At 49.2% G+C, this 18,691-nt stretch overlaps 1 protein-coding gene across 4 annotated transcripts in view; it reads left to right on the top strand.

Annotated features, from left to right (window-relative positions):
- Nucleotides 1–18,691, top strand: part of KYAT1 (kynurenine aminotransferase 1) — a 34,044-nt gene that overhangs the window by 14,197 nt on the left and 1,156 nt on the right. For 2 of the 4 annotated variants that reach the window (XM_059925783.1, XM_059925782.1), the window contains 11 exons: nucleotides 6,639–6,852; nucleotides 9,287–9,345; nucleotides 11,524–11,671; nucleotides 14,400–14,549; nucleotides 14,630–14,716; nucleotides 14,961–15,089; nucleotides 17,164–17,284; nucleotides 17,628–17,704; nucleotides 17,833–17,922; nucleotides 18,040–18,226; nucleotides 18,306–18,385. In XM_059925783.1, the coding sequence (XP_059781766.1) occupies nucleotides 6,742–6,852; nucleotides 9,287–9,345; nucleotides 11,524–11,671; nucleotides 14,400–14,549; nucleotides 14,630–14,716; nucleotides 14,961–15,089; nucleotides 17,164–17,284; nucleotides 17,628–17,704; nucleotides 17,833–17,922; nucleotides 18,040–18,226; nucleotides 18,306–18,385 (1,239 nt within the window). In that variant the 5' untranslated portion in view covers nucleotides 6,639–6,741. Of the gene's footprint in view, nucleotides 1–6,638; nucleotides 6,853–8,890; nucleotides 9,084–9,286; nucleotides 9,346–11,523; nucleotides 11,672–14,399; nucleotides 14,550–14,629; nucleotides 14,717–14,960; nucleotides 15,090–17,163; nucleotides 17,285–17,627; nucleotides 17,705–17,832; nucleotides 17,923–18,039; nucleotides 18,227–18,305; nucleotides 18,386–18,691 lie in introns of all 4 variants that reach the window. The other 2 variants (XM_059925785.1, XM_059925784.1) reach the window with 2 other exon arrangements.

Below are 18,691 nucleotides of genomic sequence, written 5' to 3'. Positions count from 1 at the left end.
AAAGTTCTGCATCCCGAGAAACCCCTCAATCCCAGGCAAGCAGGATGGTTGGTCCCCCTAGAACACGCAGTGGTCACAAGGCGCCCACTATGACCGGCACTGGGCTCAGACCCGGCCGTGGGCCTCTTGTCCTCTGGCTGAGGGAAGCTGAAGCACGCCGACAACCACCCCCTGACACGACACATGGTGGAATGTCCCTCCTCAGATAATAATCACACTGCCCTTTGTTGCTCCAAGCTCTGGTTCTGGATCCACAGGGATCAGGGAGTACTTCTGGTTTCCAGGGACAACTCTGGATTCTGAGAAATTAGAGGGTGAACTCTGGCCAGACTGACTTCCCAGCTCCTGGAATCTCTCAGTTCTGTTCCACGGGCCTTTACACCACCTGGCACCCTTTTCCCTCCTTTGAGACTCAGGTGGAAGGCCACATCCTCCAAGGAGCCCTCCCTAGCTCCCGCATGCGGGTGGCTGTGTCCCCAGCGCCCCCTAGTGTCCCACTGTATGTTTCCTGGTCGTCTGCAGTAAAGTACCGCAAACTGGGCGGTTTAAACAACAGAAATTTATTATCTCACAGTTCTGGAGACCAGAAGTCCAAAATCAAGGTGTCATTGGGGCCATGCTTTCTCTGAAGGCTCCAGAGGAGAATCTGGCCCACGTTTTTCTCTTAGCTTCGGTACTGCCAGCAATCCTTGGTGTTCCTTGGCTTGTAGGTGCTCTACTCTAATCTCTGCCTTCATCTTCACATGACCTTCTCCCTGTATGTCTGTGTCTCTTCTCCTCTTCTTTTTTTTTTTAAGTTGTTTATTTATTTATTTATTTATTTATTTATTTATGGCTGTGTTGGGTCTTCGTTTCTGTGCAAGGGCTTTCTCTAGTTGCGGCAAGTGGGGGCCACTCTTCATCGCAGTGCGCGGACCTCTCATTATCGCGGCCTCTCTTGTTGCGGAGCACAGGCTCCAGACGCACAGGCTCAGTAATTGTGGCTCACAGGCCTAGTTGCTCCGCGGCATGTGGGATCCTCCCAGACCAGGGCTTGAACCCATGTCCCCTGCATTGGCAGGCAGATTCTCAACCACTGCGCCACCAGGGAAGCCCCTCTCCTCTTCTTATAAGGACACAAATTATATTGGATTAAGGTCCACTCTTATCCAGTATGACCTTGTCTTAAATTGATTACATCTTCAAATATCTTATTTCCAAATAAGGCCATATTCACAGGTACCAGAGGTTAGGACTTGGACGTATCCTTTTGGAGGACACAATTCGAGCCATAACACACATTTTTGCACTTGTCAGGAAATACTTGCTGGATAATGAAGGAGACAGTGTTTATGGGCATCTCTCACCAGGCCTGGTCCACACTGTAGTCTCAGCGCTATGCCAGGGCCTGGCCAGAGAACATGCTTGGGAGAAGCTGAGGATGGAGTGAGGAACAGAGGAGGAATTGCCCCACCTTTGGGCAGATGGCTAGTTTTCAGGGCTCTGAGATGCTTTGAAAGACCTTAGAGGAAGAGGCTAGGTTGGGAGGGGTTTAGAAGGGACTAGGCTAGGGAGTTGCCTAGTTTAGGCCAGACTTATTTCTATAAGCAGGTGCCAACAGCTCTCTACTTCCTAGAATCTTCTAGTGTGGACAAGCCTGAGCATTTACATATTAAAATATCCATCACTGGTTTATAAATTACTCTCCTTTTATTTCCCCTCTCTAATAAAATTAGAGCGTTATACTGATAGTTATGAAATGATGTGAACAGGTAGGTTATATTGGACTTCTGGTTTCCAGTCCTGCACATAAGGAGCTTAGAAGTTGTTACTCTGTCCTTATGAGTAAAAAGCTGAGCAAAGTGAAATATCAACACCTCTCCTTAGATCCATCGGAGAAGTGAGGCCACAGGGCAAACCGCTGCCGCCTGTTTGTGTATGTGTTGTCTAAGGCTGCTTTCCCACTACAGCAGCAGACTTGAGAAGCTTCGACAAAGACTGTCCTGCCAAGCCTAAAATATTTGCACTGGCCCAATGCAGAAAACGTTTGCTGGCGCTGCTATAGGATAAGGAGAGTGAATAAGGAGGAGAACAACTAACAGACAGGAATGGTGAGTGTGGCTAGGGGACAGCAAGCAAAAGGGACAGTGGCAGGAAATGCCCTGGCACAGGAGGCCTCACGTCTGATCTAATACGGCCTCATGGTACATGGTAAAGACTTTGGATTTTATTCTCAGTATGAGGATTTAGAAAAAGAAAAGCAGAATCCGGAATCCAGGAGCTGTCTGGCACCTACAGATAAGATTTGGTCTTGTGTTGCACTTGAACAATTTCGCAGAACATCGACATCAGACAAAGCCACTCTGTGACCTTGAGGAATTAAGACAAAAACAAGACCCCTCCGTAATCATGTCTAAACACAGACAAACCCGAATATTATTGAAGCCACACAATACCAAGCACACCCCTCTCCTGGCTAATCCGAGGGACTGCAGCTTCCTTACCAATGATAACTAGTCTCACTCTAGCCTGCCCTCCCTATAAATAAAATTATTGAGCTCTCCAACCATAAAATTATCCCTGCTTCTGAAAGCACCAATCCAGAGCAAAGTCCCACTTCCTTGGACCCTCACCCAAATCACCCCACCAAAGTCCAAATCCTAAACTAGTTCTTTTTTTTTTTTTGAGGAGCGAATTGTTTGTTTTAAATTTTTATTGGCATACAGTTGATTTACAATGTTGTGTTAGTTTCTGCTGTGCAGCAAAGTGACTCAGTTATACATATACATATGTATCCACTCTTTTTTAGATTCTTATCCCATATAGGTTCTATTATAAGTTCTAAGACCCTTTTACTGAGACACTCCATGGTTCCCTGGTGTGCATTTTCCCTTCCTGGACAACCAGGGAAGTCCCTATACATTCTTTTTTAATATTCCTTTCCATTATGGTTTATCCCAGGAGATTGGATATAGTTCCCTGTGCTATACAGTAGGACCTTGTTGTTTATCCATTCTCTATATAATAGTTTGCATCTGCCAACCCCAAATTCCCAGTCCATCCCTCTCCCTATCCCCTCCCCCTTGGCAACCACAAGTCTGATTTCTATGTCTGTGAGTCTGTTTCTGTTCCATAGGTAGGTTCATTTGTGCCATATTTTAGATTCCACAAATAAGTGACATATGGTATTTGTCTTTCTCTTTCTGGCTTACTTCACTTGTATTGCAATATGATAATCTCTAGTTACACCCATGTTGCTGCAAATGGCATTATTTCATTCTTTTTTATGGCCGAGTAGTGTCTCTTTAGTCTTTTAATCTAGAACAGTCCCCCTCATGCCCAGACACCCACTTCTTTTTTAGGGCTGTATTCTGACCCACTTGGAGGAGAGAGAGAAGGAAAGAAGGAAGGAGGGAAAGGAGGGAGGGAGGGAGGGAGGAAGGAAGGAAAAGTCTCAGATGCAGTGCAATTCTCAGAAAGTTCCAGGAAAGCCAGTGGGAGTCCTTGAGAGGGCCACATCTCCCGGCAACAGCCTGCCTCACTGTCCTTTGGGCACTGGCTGGGAGCAGCCCTTGGAAGCATGGGCTCTGGGCTAAAGGTGGGGATGGATTTCTGACCACAGCTGTCCCCTCTGTCACTTAGGCTCCTGGCAGTGCAGAGACACATCCCCGTGGCCACTACCAGGGCACTGCCTTTTTTTTTAAACCTTGGCAATTTTTTAAAATAGCTTTATTGAAATATAGCACATGCACCATTCACCCTTAAAGTGTACCATTCAGTGGTTTTTGGTATATTCACACTTGTGAAACCATGATCACAATCTAATTTTAGAACATTTTCATCACAGCAAAAACCCGGGACTTCCCTGGTGGTCCAGTGGTAAAGAATCCGCCTTCCAGTGCAGGGGATGCGGGTTCAATCCCTGGTCAGGGAACTGAGATCCCACATGCCATGGGGCAACTAAACCTGCGCCCCACAACTACTGAGCTCTCATGCCTCAACTAGAGCCCACGTGCCCTGGAACCTGCGCGCCACAACTAGAGAAGAGAAAACCCGCACACCGCATCTAAGACCTGACACAGCCAAAAATAAATTAAATAAATAAATAATAAATAAACCTTAAAAAAAAAAAAAAAACCGTACCCATTAGTACCCATTAGCAGTCATTCCCTACCCTCACCCCCCATGCCACTTCCAGCCCAAGGCAACCACTAATCTACTCTCTGTCTCTCTAGATTTGCCTGTTGCGTATCAATGGAATTGTACAATTTGTGGCCTTTGGTAATGGGCTCCTTTTACTTAGCATAATGTTGCAAGGTTCATCCATGTTGTAGCGTGATTCAGTGCTTCATTCTCTCTTATTGTCAAATGATATTCTTAAATCATACGGATTTACCACATTTTGTTCATCAGTTGGTGGACATTTAGGTTGTTTCCACTTTTTTGACTCTTAGGAGTAATGCTGCTTATGAATATTCATGTACAGGATTTTGTGTGGACATATTTTTTTTCATTTCTCTTGGGTGTATACCTAGGAGCGGAATTGCTGGATCATATGGTAACTCTATGTTTAACATTTTGAGGAACTTCTAGACTGTTTTCCACAGCAGCTGCACCATTTTACATTCCCAGAAACAATATACAAGGGTTCCAATTTCTCACCATCCTCGAAACACTTGTAATTATCTGTCTTATTTGTTATAGCCATTCTAGTGGATGTGAAGTGGTATCTTAATGTGGCATTTACCTAATGACTAATGATGTTGAACATCTTTTCATGTGCTTACTAGCCATTTATATCTCTTTGGAGAGATTCAGATTTATGATTTGCAAATATTTTCTCCCATACTGTGTGTTTTCTTTTCACGTTCTTAACGGTATCCTTTGAGACACAAAAGTGTTTAATTTTGATAAAGTCCAATTTAATTTTTCTTTCGTTGCTTGTGCTCTTGGTGTTGTATATAAGAAACCATCTTCTAATGAAAAGTCACAAAGATTTACTCCTGTTTTCTTCAAGAAGTTTTATAGTTTTAACTCTTACATTTAGGTCTATGATCCACTTTGAGTTAATATTTGTGTATGAGGTAGAGGTCCAAATTCATTCTTTTGCATGGGGATATCCAGTTGTTCCAGCACCATTTGCTGAAAAGACTGTTCTTTCCTCATTGAATTTTCTTGGCACCCTTGTCAAATAGCAGTTGACCAAATAGCAGTTTACTTCTGGACTCTCAATTCTATTCCTTTAATTTATATGTCTATCCTTATGCCAGTACCACACTTTTTTGGTTCCTTTAGCTTTTTGGTAAGTTTTGAAATTGTGCAGTGTGTCCTTCAACATTTTTCTTCTTTTTCAAGGCATTCACCTTTTAATTTATGTCTGTTGAGTCTCTTTTAATCTATAATGCTCCAGGCTTTTTTTTTTTTTGGCTGCGTTGTGTCTTTGTTGCTGCGTGGGGGCTTTCTCTAGTTGTGGCGAGCAGGGGCTACTCTTTGTTGCAGTGCGCGGGCTTCTCCTTGCGGTGGCTTCTCTTGTTGCAGAGCACGGGCTCTAGGCACACGGGCTTCAGTAGTTGTGGAAGTCGGGCTCAATAGTTGTGGCTCACGGGCTCTAGAGTACAGGCTCAGTAGTTGCGCTGCACGGGCTTAATTGCTCCACGGCATATGGGATCTTCCCAGACCAAGGATCAAACCCGTGTCCCCTGCACTGGCAGGTGGATTCTTAACCACTGCGCCACCAGGGAAGTCCCAGGCTTTTTTTTCCTCTTGCATTTTATTTGTTGAAGAAACAGGGTCATTTGTTCTATAGGGTTTCCATCAGTCTGAATTTGTTAATTGCATCTCCATGGTGTAATTTAACATGTTCTTTTGTCCCTTGTATTTTAGTAATCCAGCAGCATGATCTGCTTTAGATTTGGTTTTAGCACAGCAATAATTTGCAAGTGATATGTGTGTTTCCAGAGTCAGAACGTGTAGGGTTGACTCTGTCTGCAATGTTAGGAGCCATCCATAATCTTCAACTGGATTTTTTTTTTCTTTTTTTTTTGGCTGTGCCACATGGTATGCAGGATCTTAGTTCCCTGAACAGGGATCGAACTCTTGCACTCTGTATTGGGAGCGCAGAGTCTCAACCACTGGACCACCAGGGAAATCCCTGGATCTTTTTTTTTTTGGCTGTGTTGGGTCTTCGTTGCTGCACGCGGGCTTTCTCTATTTGCAGCGAGCAGAGGCTACTCTTCATGGCAGTGTGCGGGCCTTTCATTGCGGTGGCTTCTCTTGTTGAGGAGCATGGGCTCTAGGCGCATGAGCTTCAGTAGTTGTGGCACACGGACTCAGTAGTTATGGTTTGCAGGTTCAGTAGTTGTGATGCACGGGCTTAGCTGCTCTGTGGCACATGGGATCTTCCCGGACCAGGGCTCAAACCCGTGTCCCCTGCATTGGCGGACGGATTCTTAACCACTGCGCCACCAGGGAAGTTCCTGGATCACTTTTTAATTAGAGGTGATTTACATTTTGAAAGGGTCACTCTGGTTGCTGAGGGGGAAGGGGTCCCAGGGTTTCAAGGACTGAAGGATAGCCGTGCAACAAAGCACTTGCTGCCATGCCTGGCACACAGTGACTACTCAATAAATATTAGCACTTACTGTTGTTGTTGTTATTAGAGCTGTGTGTGGGGGACCCAAGTCCTGAGCTCGGAGCCATTTTCTGGCCAGGGCATTCTCCTCCCTTCTCCTCTGCCCTTGGAGGAGACGTCGTCAGTGCCCCATGGCTCTGGGAGGCATGTTCAGGAATGCGGCGGCCATCTATTTGCACCTGGTGGGGCCCTTCCGGGGAAAGAAGTCTGGAGCTTCGCTGGCCCGGTGTTTGCATCAGACTGTAAGTGCTCTAGCCCCTCGTGCTCTGCTGCTTGCATGCCCCAGGGCTCCTGGGATCTGGCTTGGTTCTGGCTTCAAAGCTCTGCATGAGCCTCCTCTTTCAGGAGGCCTTCTCTGACTGCAGCCTGGGTGTGGGCCTCTCCCTTGCCCTTGCTTCTAATCTAGAACTTGTAGCTATGCATCTGAATGGTCTCCTTGGAGCTGCTGCCTCCCCATCACCCCCTGTGCCCAGCCCAGTGTTTGGTACACAGTAGGTGCTTTATAAATGTTAGCTGAATAAATACATTATGCATAAGCTCAAGAACAGGCACTCGTTCCTCAGTTATCCAAGTAGTGTGTGACATACTCAAAGGTCACTCCATTGGGCACCCCAAGTTTCTGGAGTCCCCCCTTTTTTATCTTCTTCCTAAACTCATTCAACTCCATCCACCCCCTTTGCTCTCTCTCTGTGCCCCTGTACCCCTCTACTCCTTCGCCCACCCCAGCCCTCCTCAAACTCCCTCACTCCAACCTCTACCCACCCCCACCACTGCCCCGATTCATCTTCACTTTATTTTTTTAAATATGATGCATACCCGATTCAAACGTAATTCCTTATATCATTGAACCTATAATGCCATCAATATTAAGATGCACTGTTATTTTATGGACTAGTAAGTGAGGAAATTGCCAGTTAAACTCGTGCTATAGATTCTAAGACACATCTGAAAGTGCAATGTGCAAAAAATACACATATCAGAATCAAATATGGTATGCTCTCCATACAAGAAACTTAGAAACATAGAAAAGTACACTTATAATTAAATCACCTGTAATTCCACCACTCAGAGAGAACCTTTGTTAACATTTTGATATGTTTCCTTCTAAATTTTTTTTCTATTCACATATGGTCATAGAAAAAATTATATACATACAAATATATATTTGGGTATATTTTTTAAAATATAATCATCCTGTACATGCTATTTTGTAGCCTGTTTTATTGATATTGGTATATCACCTTTACAAACATTCCTCTAAAATGTAATTTTCTCCCACATTTTTTAATCATAAAAATTAAACATTTATTTTAGAAAATTTGGAAAATAAGAAAATTATAAGAAAGAGAAGAAAAATATCTGTTAACTAACCAACCAAAGATAATCACTGCTGACTAACATTTTGGTGATAACATGATTGTCCCTGGCAGGGATCACGCTCTCATTTTTTACTATTTTGACATGTTCTGAGTGCCAGGCCTGGTGAGAGGTGTCAGGGATTCAGTGAAGGGACAGGGCTGCCAATGTTAGCAAAGCACCTACTAGGTGTCAGCCCCATGCTGGGCTCTCTGCAAATCATTCCCATCAGCAAGACTCCCAGGTGATGGAAAAGCCTGGCCCGTATACAGACAGTCCCCATGCCCTTCTCCAGAGCAGGGGCCAGACGCTAGGAGCCCCGCTGTTGCCACCACCCTGACCAGGGTCCTGTCCAGCCCCTCCTCCAACCTTGGGGAAGTCCCTGAACCTCTTTGAGCCTCAGTGTCCGCATCTTTAGATGGGATCATCCTGGTCCCTCTGATAGGCGTGCTGTGGGCACTAAGACCCTGAGGAACAGCAGGGGCTCACTGTTAGATACAGCTGTGGCTCCACCACCTGCCTGCGCGGGTCTGAGACTCCAAGCCACAGGACCAGGAGGCTGGGAGGGACCACGGAGCCTATGCCCCTATTATACTGATGGAGAGACTGAGGCCAGGGGAGTTAAAGCAGCTGTGCAATGTCACCCAGCCAAGGCGGGCTTAGGACCTGAGTTTGGTGGTTCTCAGGCCTGGCCATTGTCTGCACACCTGCGGGTGAGGTGGAAGATGGCCTGGAAGGAACATAGGGAAGGGGAAAGGAGGTCCCCTGAGCCCCCCAGGACCGAGCAAGTGTCCTATTTGCCTGAGTCAGAACGTGGCCTCGTCTCAAACAGGCCTGAGTCTGAGTGTATCTGTTGTATGACCTTGAACACATCCCTCTCCCCGCTCCCCCTCCTCCATCTTCTCATCTGTAAAACGGGACCAGCCAGGTGATGCTGAGAAGTCAAAGGAAGAGCTTAGCGAGAAGCCGCTGCAGTCACTATCGCCATGATCCTTCCCCTGCTCTGCTCTCCCCCTTCCTCCTGCTCCTCCTCCTCGGCCTCAGCCCCTCCTGGGTCAAACTTTAACCTGATGGAATCCAGGCTGTGTCCCAGGACACGTGGACCCTGGGCTGGCAGGTGGGCAAGTCCAGGCTGGTGGAGCGGGAGGAGCCGGGCGGGGAGGCGGGAGACCCCGCCCCGCTGTCTTGTCTGGGAGCCCTGCTCTCCGCCTCCCTCCTGGAGGAGTGGGCACCAAGGCTGTGGCCCCAGAGAAGCTGCCTCCCGGGCAGGCCCAGGCTGCTGGGCCTCCACCGCTGACCGTCCGTTTGCTCTGTCTTCAGCTCGTCATGACCAAACAGCTGCAGGCTCGAAGGCTGGACGGGATCGACCACAACCCATGGTGAGCTGGGTGGGGCTGGGGAGGGGTGTGGGGGTCCCTTGGGCTCAAGGGCAGGGCAGGGCTGGCGGTCCCTGGATTGGCAGTAACTCAATGGTACCCAGGACGGCCACGCACTCGGACGGGGGGAGATTTGTAGCCGCAGCTCCTGAGAGGTGAGACCCCCAGCAGCCGGCTTAGGTTCGGATCTCAGCCTCGCCGTGCTTGGCTGTGGCATTTGGGGCCGGTGACTCGCCTGCTCTGAGCCTCAGTTTCCCATCTGGGAAATGGAGGTAATTCCGTTTCCCTTGAAGGGCCTGGGAGGATGAGGTGACATACTGTGTGAGCGATGGCCATTACCCAGCACCAGGCTGAGGGCTTTCCAGGGATTCTTTCATTTCACACTTAGTACAGAACAAGCTAAGGTAAGGAATATAAGAAGGTAAGACACAGGCAGCTCCTCACCAACACTTGCAGAGGTTAACATCTTTTCTTTATTGACCTATTCTAAATATGAGAGGTATATGTGCCCCTCGTCACTCGTGATTTGATGGATGCAATGGAAGATGTGTGAGAAAGATTTAATGACCTTCCCGCTTCCCCCCAACCCCCGCTCCTGGCCCGCTCTACCTTTGGCCAAGGGCATTGAGCCACCTCTATACGTTAAAAAAAAAAAATCATTGGCTGCTGTTTTTACCAAAAAGAGAACCATTTTTTCTTTCAAACTCCCCTGCTGTACAACACTTTGTGTTTTGCAAAAATCTTCCACCTCCATCTTCTCCTCTGATGCTCCATGGTGTTTGGGATTGGGGAGCTGGGCCCAAAGGCCCTATAGGGTCCGGCTGCCCTCTAGGTTGGGCCTCCAGGGTCCTGCTCCCCAGGCTGCCACGCTCTGTCCTCTCTGTGAGGCAGGTGGGCAGGCTTGTGGCCCATTTTGCAGATAAGGTAAAGTCCAACTCTGAAGGAGGAAATGACTGGCTGGGAGAGACAGGAAGAATCTTTCCTGACTCACAGACCCAGCAGACTCTTGAACCCGTCACACCCATTGTACAGAAGGAAGGACTGAGGCCAGGAGAGGCTAAGTCTCATACGAAGGCAGGGCAGAGCAGGAGCTGGCCTGGGTGGAATGCACAGGACAGGGGAGGAGTGCCAGGAGGGATGAGGGCCATGAAAGGCCCCAGGTTCCTGCTGACCCCAGGGTCGTGCCCTGAGGATCAGGACCCTAGAGGCCCAACCTACAGGGCAGCTGGTCTCCGTAGGGTATTTGAGCCTGGCTCCCCTGTCCCAGCCACCAGGGAACATCCACCACCTGATTTTGCATCTCAGCTCTGCCTTAGCGGCTGTGTGACTCTGGGCAGGTCACTGGCCTCTCTGAGCTCCAGCAACTCTGTGTCTTCAGAGACATTGTGGCACTCTGGAGAGAAAATGACCAATTTTAGACATAATGATATTTATTTTTATGCAAATTCAGCTCCACCCAGCCTGACCCCTCTGCTCCCAACCAACCTGGAACCACATACCAGCCTCTTCGGCCTCTCAGCCTCTCTTCCAGTTTCCCTGAACAGGTAGCCACTAGGCAGGGCCAGAAGAAAGGTGGTCAGGGGCCAGAGATGGCAGATGTCAGGCCCCAGTCTGTCCAGGGTAATCGGCAAGAGCAGAACTGTTGCTTCAGATAGATATGGACTCAAAGGCTGGCAGTGCTAACTGGGAGACGTTGGGCAAGTCGCCCGAACCCCAGCTTCTCCGTCCCCACTGTGACCAAGGAGCAACATGCCTCATAGACTATCAGAGATGACGTGAGCAAGCATTTCAAAGTGTGGTCCTGAGAGACGCATGAACGGGTCATGAAATCCATTTTGGGGCGCTCAACAAGTATTTCTAAAGACTCGAGTAGGATAGGATGGGAGATACTGCAGTGGATCACACCGGAAGGAGAAAGTTGAGTCCATGTTTGTGCTCTACAGAGTTTGGGATGTAAAAGTGATTTCTTACTATGGATCATGGTGGAAAGTTGGAAAGCCCCTGGGCTAAGACATGTGATCAGCATGGAATCAGTTATGACCACAAACAGATCTCCGGACCAGGGTGGATGCTGATTATCCAGTTTTCTAGAAGGAGCCCAATGCCTTGCTCACCCTGCCCTGGAAGCAAACAGAACCCCAGGAGGGTTGGGCTGGTACCCACTCTCTGTTTGTTGCCCAGGGTGGAGTTTGTCAAACTGGCCAGTGAGGCTGATGTCGTGAACTTGGGCCAAGGCTTCCCAGACTTCCCACCCCCAGACTTTGCCGTGGAAGCCTTTCAGCACGCCGTCAGTGGGGACTTCATGCTCAACCAGTACACGAAGGCGTTTGTGAGTCTACCAGCCCCTCTGCGGGGTCCCTGGACACGGGCCTCTGAGGAGGTCCTGGGGGAGGACGGGGCAGATCTTTTTGGGCAGCAGGCCCATCTGGATGTCAGGGTTCATGGGACAGAGCCCCGGGGATTCAGTTTGGCCATGGTTCAGTGTTCACGGACTGTCTCCTTTGTTCCAGGCCCTGGGACAGTTCATGGTCTGGGGGAAAGACAGATAAAAAAGCATGAGCCAGGAGCTCATGGTCTAGTGGGAAAAGCAGACCAAAAACCAAAACAGAAGCAGAAAACAAAGGTAGCTGATATGCTGTGATGGAGGAGAATGGGGTACTTGAGAGCAGGAAGGAGGGAATGAGACCTGGGAGATCAGGGAAGGCTTTCTGAAGGAGGTGACACCTAAGCTTAACCCTGAAAGACAAGCTGCTGATTGTTTTGACTCTAAATCCGAAGTCTTTCTGTAAAGAACCACAGAGTAAATGTTTGTCCCCTTCGAGTAGTTTCTTAAACTTTGGTGTGCATCTCATCGCCCCGGGGGAAAGTTCCCTCCAGTGCCACCACCCAGAGATAACCACTGCTAACAGTTTGCTACTTTGCTGAGTGTTTAGACTTTTGAACTTTTAACTTTTAAAAATGCTTGTATAAACACACACACATTCACATGCCCACACGTGAGATTTGTGTTTCTTAACACAAATGGACTCATACTGTACGTAATGCTTCTATAACTTATTTCACTAAATAGTATGACATAGGCATCTTTCCATGTCAAAACAGCCTCATTCTTTTTTTTTAATTTACTTTTTATTGAAGTATAGTTGAATTACAATGTTGTGTTAATTACTGCTGTACAGCAAAGTGACTCAGCCATACATATACATACATTCTTTTTCATATTCTTTTCCATTATGGTTTATCATAGGATATTGAATATAGTTCCCTGTGCTATACAGTAGGACCTTGTTGTCTATCCATTCTATATACACCAGTTTGCATCTGCTAATTCCAAACTCCCCATCCAACCCTCTCCCATCCCCCTCCCCCTTGGCAACCACCAGTCTGTTCTCCATATCCCTGATTCTGTTTCTGTTTCATAGATACGTTCATTTGTGTCATATTTTATATTCCACATATAAGTGATATATGGTATTTGTCTTTCTCTTTCTGACTTACTTCACTTAGTATGATAACCTCTAGTTGCATCCATGTTGCTGCAAATGGCATTATTTCATTCTTTTTCATAGCTGAGTAGTATTCCATTGTGTATATGTACCCCATTAGCCTCATTCTTTTTTTTTTTTAAGTTATACAATTTTTATTTATTTATTTATTTATTTATGGCTGTGTTGGGTCTTCGTTTCTGTGCGAGGGCTTTCTCTAGTTGCGGCAAGTGGGGGCCACTCTTCATCGCGGTGCGCGGGCCTTTCATTATTGTGGCCTCTCTTATTGCGGAGCACAGGCTCCAGACGCGCAGGCTCAGTAATTGTGGCTCACGGGCCTAGTTGCTCCGCGGCATGTGGGATCTTCCCAGACCAGGGCTCGAACCCGTGTCCCCTGCATTGGCAGGCAGATTCTCAACCACTGCGCCACCAGGGAAGCCCCTAGCCTCATTCTTTTTGATGGCTGCATAGTATCCGATTGCCTAGATGTGCCATAATCTATTTACCCAGCCCTACAGTGATGATCTGGTTTGGTTATCTCACTATTAAGCAATGCCACAGTGAATATCTCTTTGTGTATCCCTTTGTACACATATGTGAATATTTCTCTCAGATATATCCCAAGAAGTAAAACTAGAGAATCAAAGGGTGTAAGCATTTCAGCCTGTGCTGGATATTGTCAAATTGCCCTCTAGTAAGGTTTACTCACATACCCACCAACAGGCTGGTCTCAGAGCTGGCAGGAATGTTCATTCTTTTCAGGTACATACTGGGCCTCAGCACTTTTTCTTTCATGCCTGACCTCATTTTTTTCATTTGGGTATATATCTTTGTCTTATTGCTTTGAAAGAGCTCTTTACATATTAAATATCTTATTTCTTTCTCTTATGTTGCAGTGTTCCTCTCTTTGTCTTTTAACTTTGCTCATGGGATATTTTGGTGTACTGAAATTTTTCATTTTTCTGCAGTCAATTCTGGTTTAGTGAATTATTTAGTTAAGTTCTAGACCTTAGGTTTCAGTCCCTTGGCTTAACCTGGTGTGTTTTATAAGTGTCCTCATCAAACAAGCGTACAGATACAATCTTCCTCTCAAAGTGGGGTGCTTTCAAAGCTGCAACATAAAGTCCTGTTCCTGCACTTGAACTGGCATGACCTTGGGCAAGTCATTTTCTTTCTCTGGGTCACTGTTTTTCTACCAGTCAAATGGTGGGGATCAAATAATACCTCTTTTGCCAGGCTGCCAAGAGGATTAGATGGCACAAAAGTGCTTCTTAAACTTAGAGGGAGGTGTTTAAAGTGTGGAGTTGCTGCTATTTTGAGGGCTCCGTTGCACTGTGCTCCATGAAGGCATGTGCTCTGTCTGGTTTCCACTGATCCCAGCCCTGGATGCTGGGCCTGGCACAGAGCAGGCTTTATGGCACGTGCTGGCGATGGAGATGAAAGAACTCACCCCATAGGAACTGACTCTGCCCCCAGGCTTGCTTCTGGAAGATGCTAGAATTGCCTGGATGCATCTGAGTGGGAGGGTGGGCCCAGGCTGAACCAGGCCGCTGACCCCTGCTGTCCCGGCAGGGTTACCCACCCCTGACGAAGATCCTGGCCAGTTTCTTCGGGAAGTTGCTGGGACAGGACATAGACCCGCTCAAGAACGTGCTGGTGACTGTGGGTGCCTATGGGGCCCTGTTCACAGCCTTCCAGGCCCTGGTGGACGAAGGAGACGAGGTGAGTGGGCAAGGCCAGGTCTGGGTGGGGGTGAAGGGTCAGGGCGGTGCCGACCCCAGCCAATCTGATCCTTGTACCAGGTCATCATCATCGAGCCCTTTTTTGACTGTTATGAGCCCATGACATTGATGGCAGGGGGTCGCCCTGTGTTTGTGTCCCTGAAGCCGGTAAGGATGCTGGTTGGGGTGTGGGTGGGCAGAGGGGTCCAAGGAGTGTGCTGGGTTGAACCCTGGGAGGTGGGAAAGAAGGAAGGAAGTGAAGGAGGGCAGTTTCTCCAGGTTGGGGAGAGGGGTGTCCAGAGCCCGAGAGGAGAGACAGTGGGAAGAGATACCTGGGGGGAGGAAGGCCGAACTTCTAGAGATGAAAGTCAGGTGGCTAAGTATTGCCACCCCCTCCCACCTCCTCTTGCAGAGCCGCAACCAGGATGGGGAACTGGATTCCAGCAGCAACTGGCAGCTGGACCCCACAGAGCTGGCCAGCAAGTTCACGTCTCGCACCAAAGCCCTTATTCTCAACACACCCAACAACCCCCTGGGAAAGGTACCTGAGATACCTCCTCCGGGGACCCCTCCAGATTGGCTCACATCCCTGCTCTGTTGCTCTTGAGCTGCCATGGGGCCTCAGTTTCTTTGTCTGTGAAGTGGGAGGACTACCTGCGATGAGCTCTGAGGACCGAAGCTCCCAGGGGTCCCAGGGCCTGGGGCAGGGATCCCCAGAGAAAGTATCAGGCCTCGGGTGGTGGAGTGGGCTGCACACCTCCATGACTTCCCCGTGAACCCGGGCCAGTGACTTCACCTCTCCAGTTTCTCATCTGGAAAATGGGAACATGACAGAACTGATATGAAGGAAGACCCAGGCTTCCACCTGTGTCTCACCATTATCTGTCACACCATTTACTTTACTGTCACACCATTATCACACTCACAACGCTTCTGACACCAGATATGTGGGGTTTTTTCCCACACTAAGCAATTCTGTGAGACCAGCTGGGTGTCCCACAAGTCAACTCAATTTAATTCAATTCTGACACTGTCTACCCTGGAGATGGCGTCAGATCCCACAGGTTAAGGGCTCAGTCTCACAAGGCTGCCGCCCACCCCACTCCAGACACCAATCACAAGTCCAGGTTGTCACCTGTGCTTCTGACCTATGGTTGTAAATCTGAGGTGCCCACAACCCCCTCCTCGGTTCAATTAATTTGCTAGAGTGGCTCACAGGACTCAGGGAGACACCTACTTACAGCTACCAGTTTATTAAAGGATATGATAAAGGATACAGCTGAACAACCTGATGAAGAGACACGTAGGGCGAGGTCTGGGAGGTTCCCGAGCACAGGTGCTTCTGTCCCTGTGGAGCTGGGGTGTGTCAACCTCCTGGTACCTGGATGTGCTCACCCACCTGCAAGCTCTCTGAACCCTGTCCTAGTGGGATTTTTATGGAGGCTTCAATTATCAACTCCATTTCCAGCCCCTCTGCCCTCTCTGGAGAAAATTCCAAACTTCCAATGTGGCTTCGTCTTTCTGATGATCAACCCCGATCCAAGAGCCCACTCAGAGTTGCCTCATTAGAACAAACATGCTTCTAGTGCTCTTTTTTTTTTTTAATTTTTTTTAAATTTTTTTATTTTTGGCTGCATTGGGTCTTCATTGCTGTGTGCAGGCTTTCTCTAGTTGCAGCGAGCGGGGGCTACTCTTTGTTGCGGTGCGTGGGCTTCTCATTGCGGTGGCTTCTCTTGTTGTGGAGCATGGGCTGTAGGCGTGCGGGCTTCAGTAGTTGTGGCTCAAAGGCTCAGTAGTTGCGGCACACGGGCTTAGTTGCTCCGCGGCATGTGGGATCTTCCCGGAGCAGGGCTCGAACCCGTGTTCCCTGCATTGGCAGGCGGATTCTTTTCTTGTTATAAATTTATTTATTTATTTATTTTTGGCTGTGTTGGGTCTTCGTTGCTGCGCGCGGGCTTTCTCTAGTTGCGGCGAGCGGTGGCTACTCTTTGTTGCAGTGCGCGGGCGTCTCATTGCGGTGGCTTCTCTTGTTGTGGTTGTGGAGCACAGGTTCTAGGCGTGTGGGCTTCAGTAGTTGTGGCACGAGGGCTCAGTAGTTGTGGCTCACAGGCCCTAGAGCACAGGCTCAGTAGTTGTGGTGCACGGGCTTAGTTGCTCCGCGGCATGTGGGATCTTCCCAGACCAGGGACTGAAGGCAGGAGGCTTCTTAACCACTGTGCCACCAGGGAAGTCCCCTTCTAGTGCTCTTATCACTTAGGAATTTACAAGAGTTTCCAGAGCCCTGTCAAGGTCAGGATCAAAGAGCAAATATTAGAACAAGAGATGCTACTAGTGCTATTACCACTTAGTAATTTCCAAGGGTTTTAGGAGTTCTGTGCCAGGAATCGGGGCACAGACATATATATATATGTATGTGTGTGTGTGTGTGTATATATATATATATATATATGTGTGTGTGTGTGTGTGTGTGTGTGTATTTTCTGTTATCTCACAACCAACTTCACAGGGTCACTGTTGCAGGGATAGGATGGGGCAGAAAAGCCCTCAGCACCGGCTCTGGCCCTGTCTTTTCATCTCTCTAAGCAGGCCTCTCTGTTTGGGGATGGTCCCTGCAGGTGTTCTCCAGGGCAGAACTGGAGCTGGTGGCCAGCCTGTGCCAGCAGCATGACGTGGTGTGTATCACCGACGAGGTCTACCAGTGGCTGGTCTACGACGGGTGGCAGCACGTCAGCATCGGTGAGCCGAGCCGGCCAGGGTGCCCCCGTTCCCCTGGACGTTTGTGGCAGGGCCTTGAGCCCAATCTGGGTGTCAGCGCAGGCCTGGTGATTAGGACCGAGGGGGTCTAGACCCACACAGGTCAGGTGAGCTGGGGCAGTGACTTCATCTCTCTGAGGACAGGGGAACGCGATGGCACCGGCCTCCCAGGGTTGTCGTGAGGGTGAGCTCAGATAAGTCCTGGGAGTAGCTCAGCACGTGCTGGAGTCCGGAGCGTTGAGAGCCTGAGTGCCTGCTGGGGTCCAGCCACCCCTCCCCTGCCCCCACCCCCATCTCAGCAGCTGCTTTCTTTGGCCTTGGGCAGCCAACCTCCCTGGCATGTGGGAACGCACCCTGACCATTGGCAGCGCTGGCAAGACTTTTAGTGCCACAGGCTGGAAGGTGAGTCAACGAGGGCGGGGGTGACCCCTACCTCTACAATCCTTGGTAGGCGAGGCTGGCCTGGGAATCCACAAAGGGTTTGGTCGGGCCCCGAAGGGCCTCACCCCCTACCTATGTTCCTGGTCCAGGTGGGCTGGGTCCTAGGCCCGGACAGTCTCCTGAAGCACCTGCGCACTGTGCACCAGAACTCCGTCTTCCACTGTCCCACACAGGGCCAGGTGAGGGGGGGGGGGCAGGACCCGCCCCACCGGGGGAGGGGGGGGGGCAAGAAAGGAGTTTGGGCTGGCTCCAAGGTCAGGTCACACCTGACCTGCTTGTCCCTCCGCCCTCCCCAGGCTGCAGTAGCCCAGAGCTTTGAGCGGGAGCAGCTGCACTTCGGCCAAGCCAGCAGCTACTTTGTGCAGCTCCCACGGGCCATGCAGCGCTGCCGTGACCACATGATACAAAGCCTGCAGTCTGTAGGCCTGAGGCCCGTGATCCCCCAGGGCAGCTACTTCCTCATCACAGACATCTCAGAATTCAGTGAGTGGGACTGGCCGGGCTGGGCCAGGTACAGGGCCCTGGAGGCTGCCCAGGGCTCAGCCTGGCCTCTGTCCCCCAGAGAGCAAGATGCCCAACTTGCCTGGAGCTGCAGATGAGCCTTATGACAGACGCTTCGTCAAGTGGATGATCAAGAACAAGGTGGGCTGGGCCTCTGCCAGGGCCGCTTTGTATGTTTTACAGACTGTGCACTGCTAAGGGTGCCTGACCAGGGGGCTGATGTGCCAAAATCCAGACAATCCTCTGCCGTGAGCCGTGGTACAGGGTTGCATCCACTTCAGGGAATGGGGAGCCTGTTTTTAATTTGCTCAAATATGCCTTGTGGGCTGGCAGGAATTCTTGCCCTCTCAGGGCCTCAGTCTTCCCATCTGTACAGTGAGGAGTTGGCCCATTAACTCTGAGGTCCATCCAGCTCAGAGCTACGATTCTAAGACTTCTTTCTTTTTT

This window comes from Balaenoptera ricei, chromosome 6 (assembly GCF_028023285.1).
Source record: "Balaenoptera ricei isolate mBalRic1 chromosome 6, mBalRic1.hap2, whole genome shotgun sequence".
Taxonomy (NCBI): domain Eukaryota; kingdom Metazoa; phylum Chordata; class Mammalia; order Artiodactyla; family Balaenopteridae; genus Balaenoptera; species Balaenoptera ricei.
Note: the sequence above shows the minus strand (reverse complement) of the source record. Positions and strands in the feature narration are given on the sequence as shown.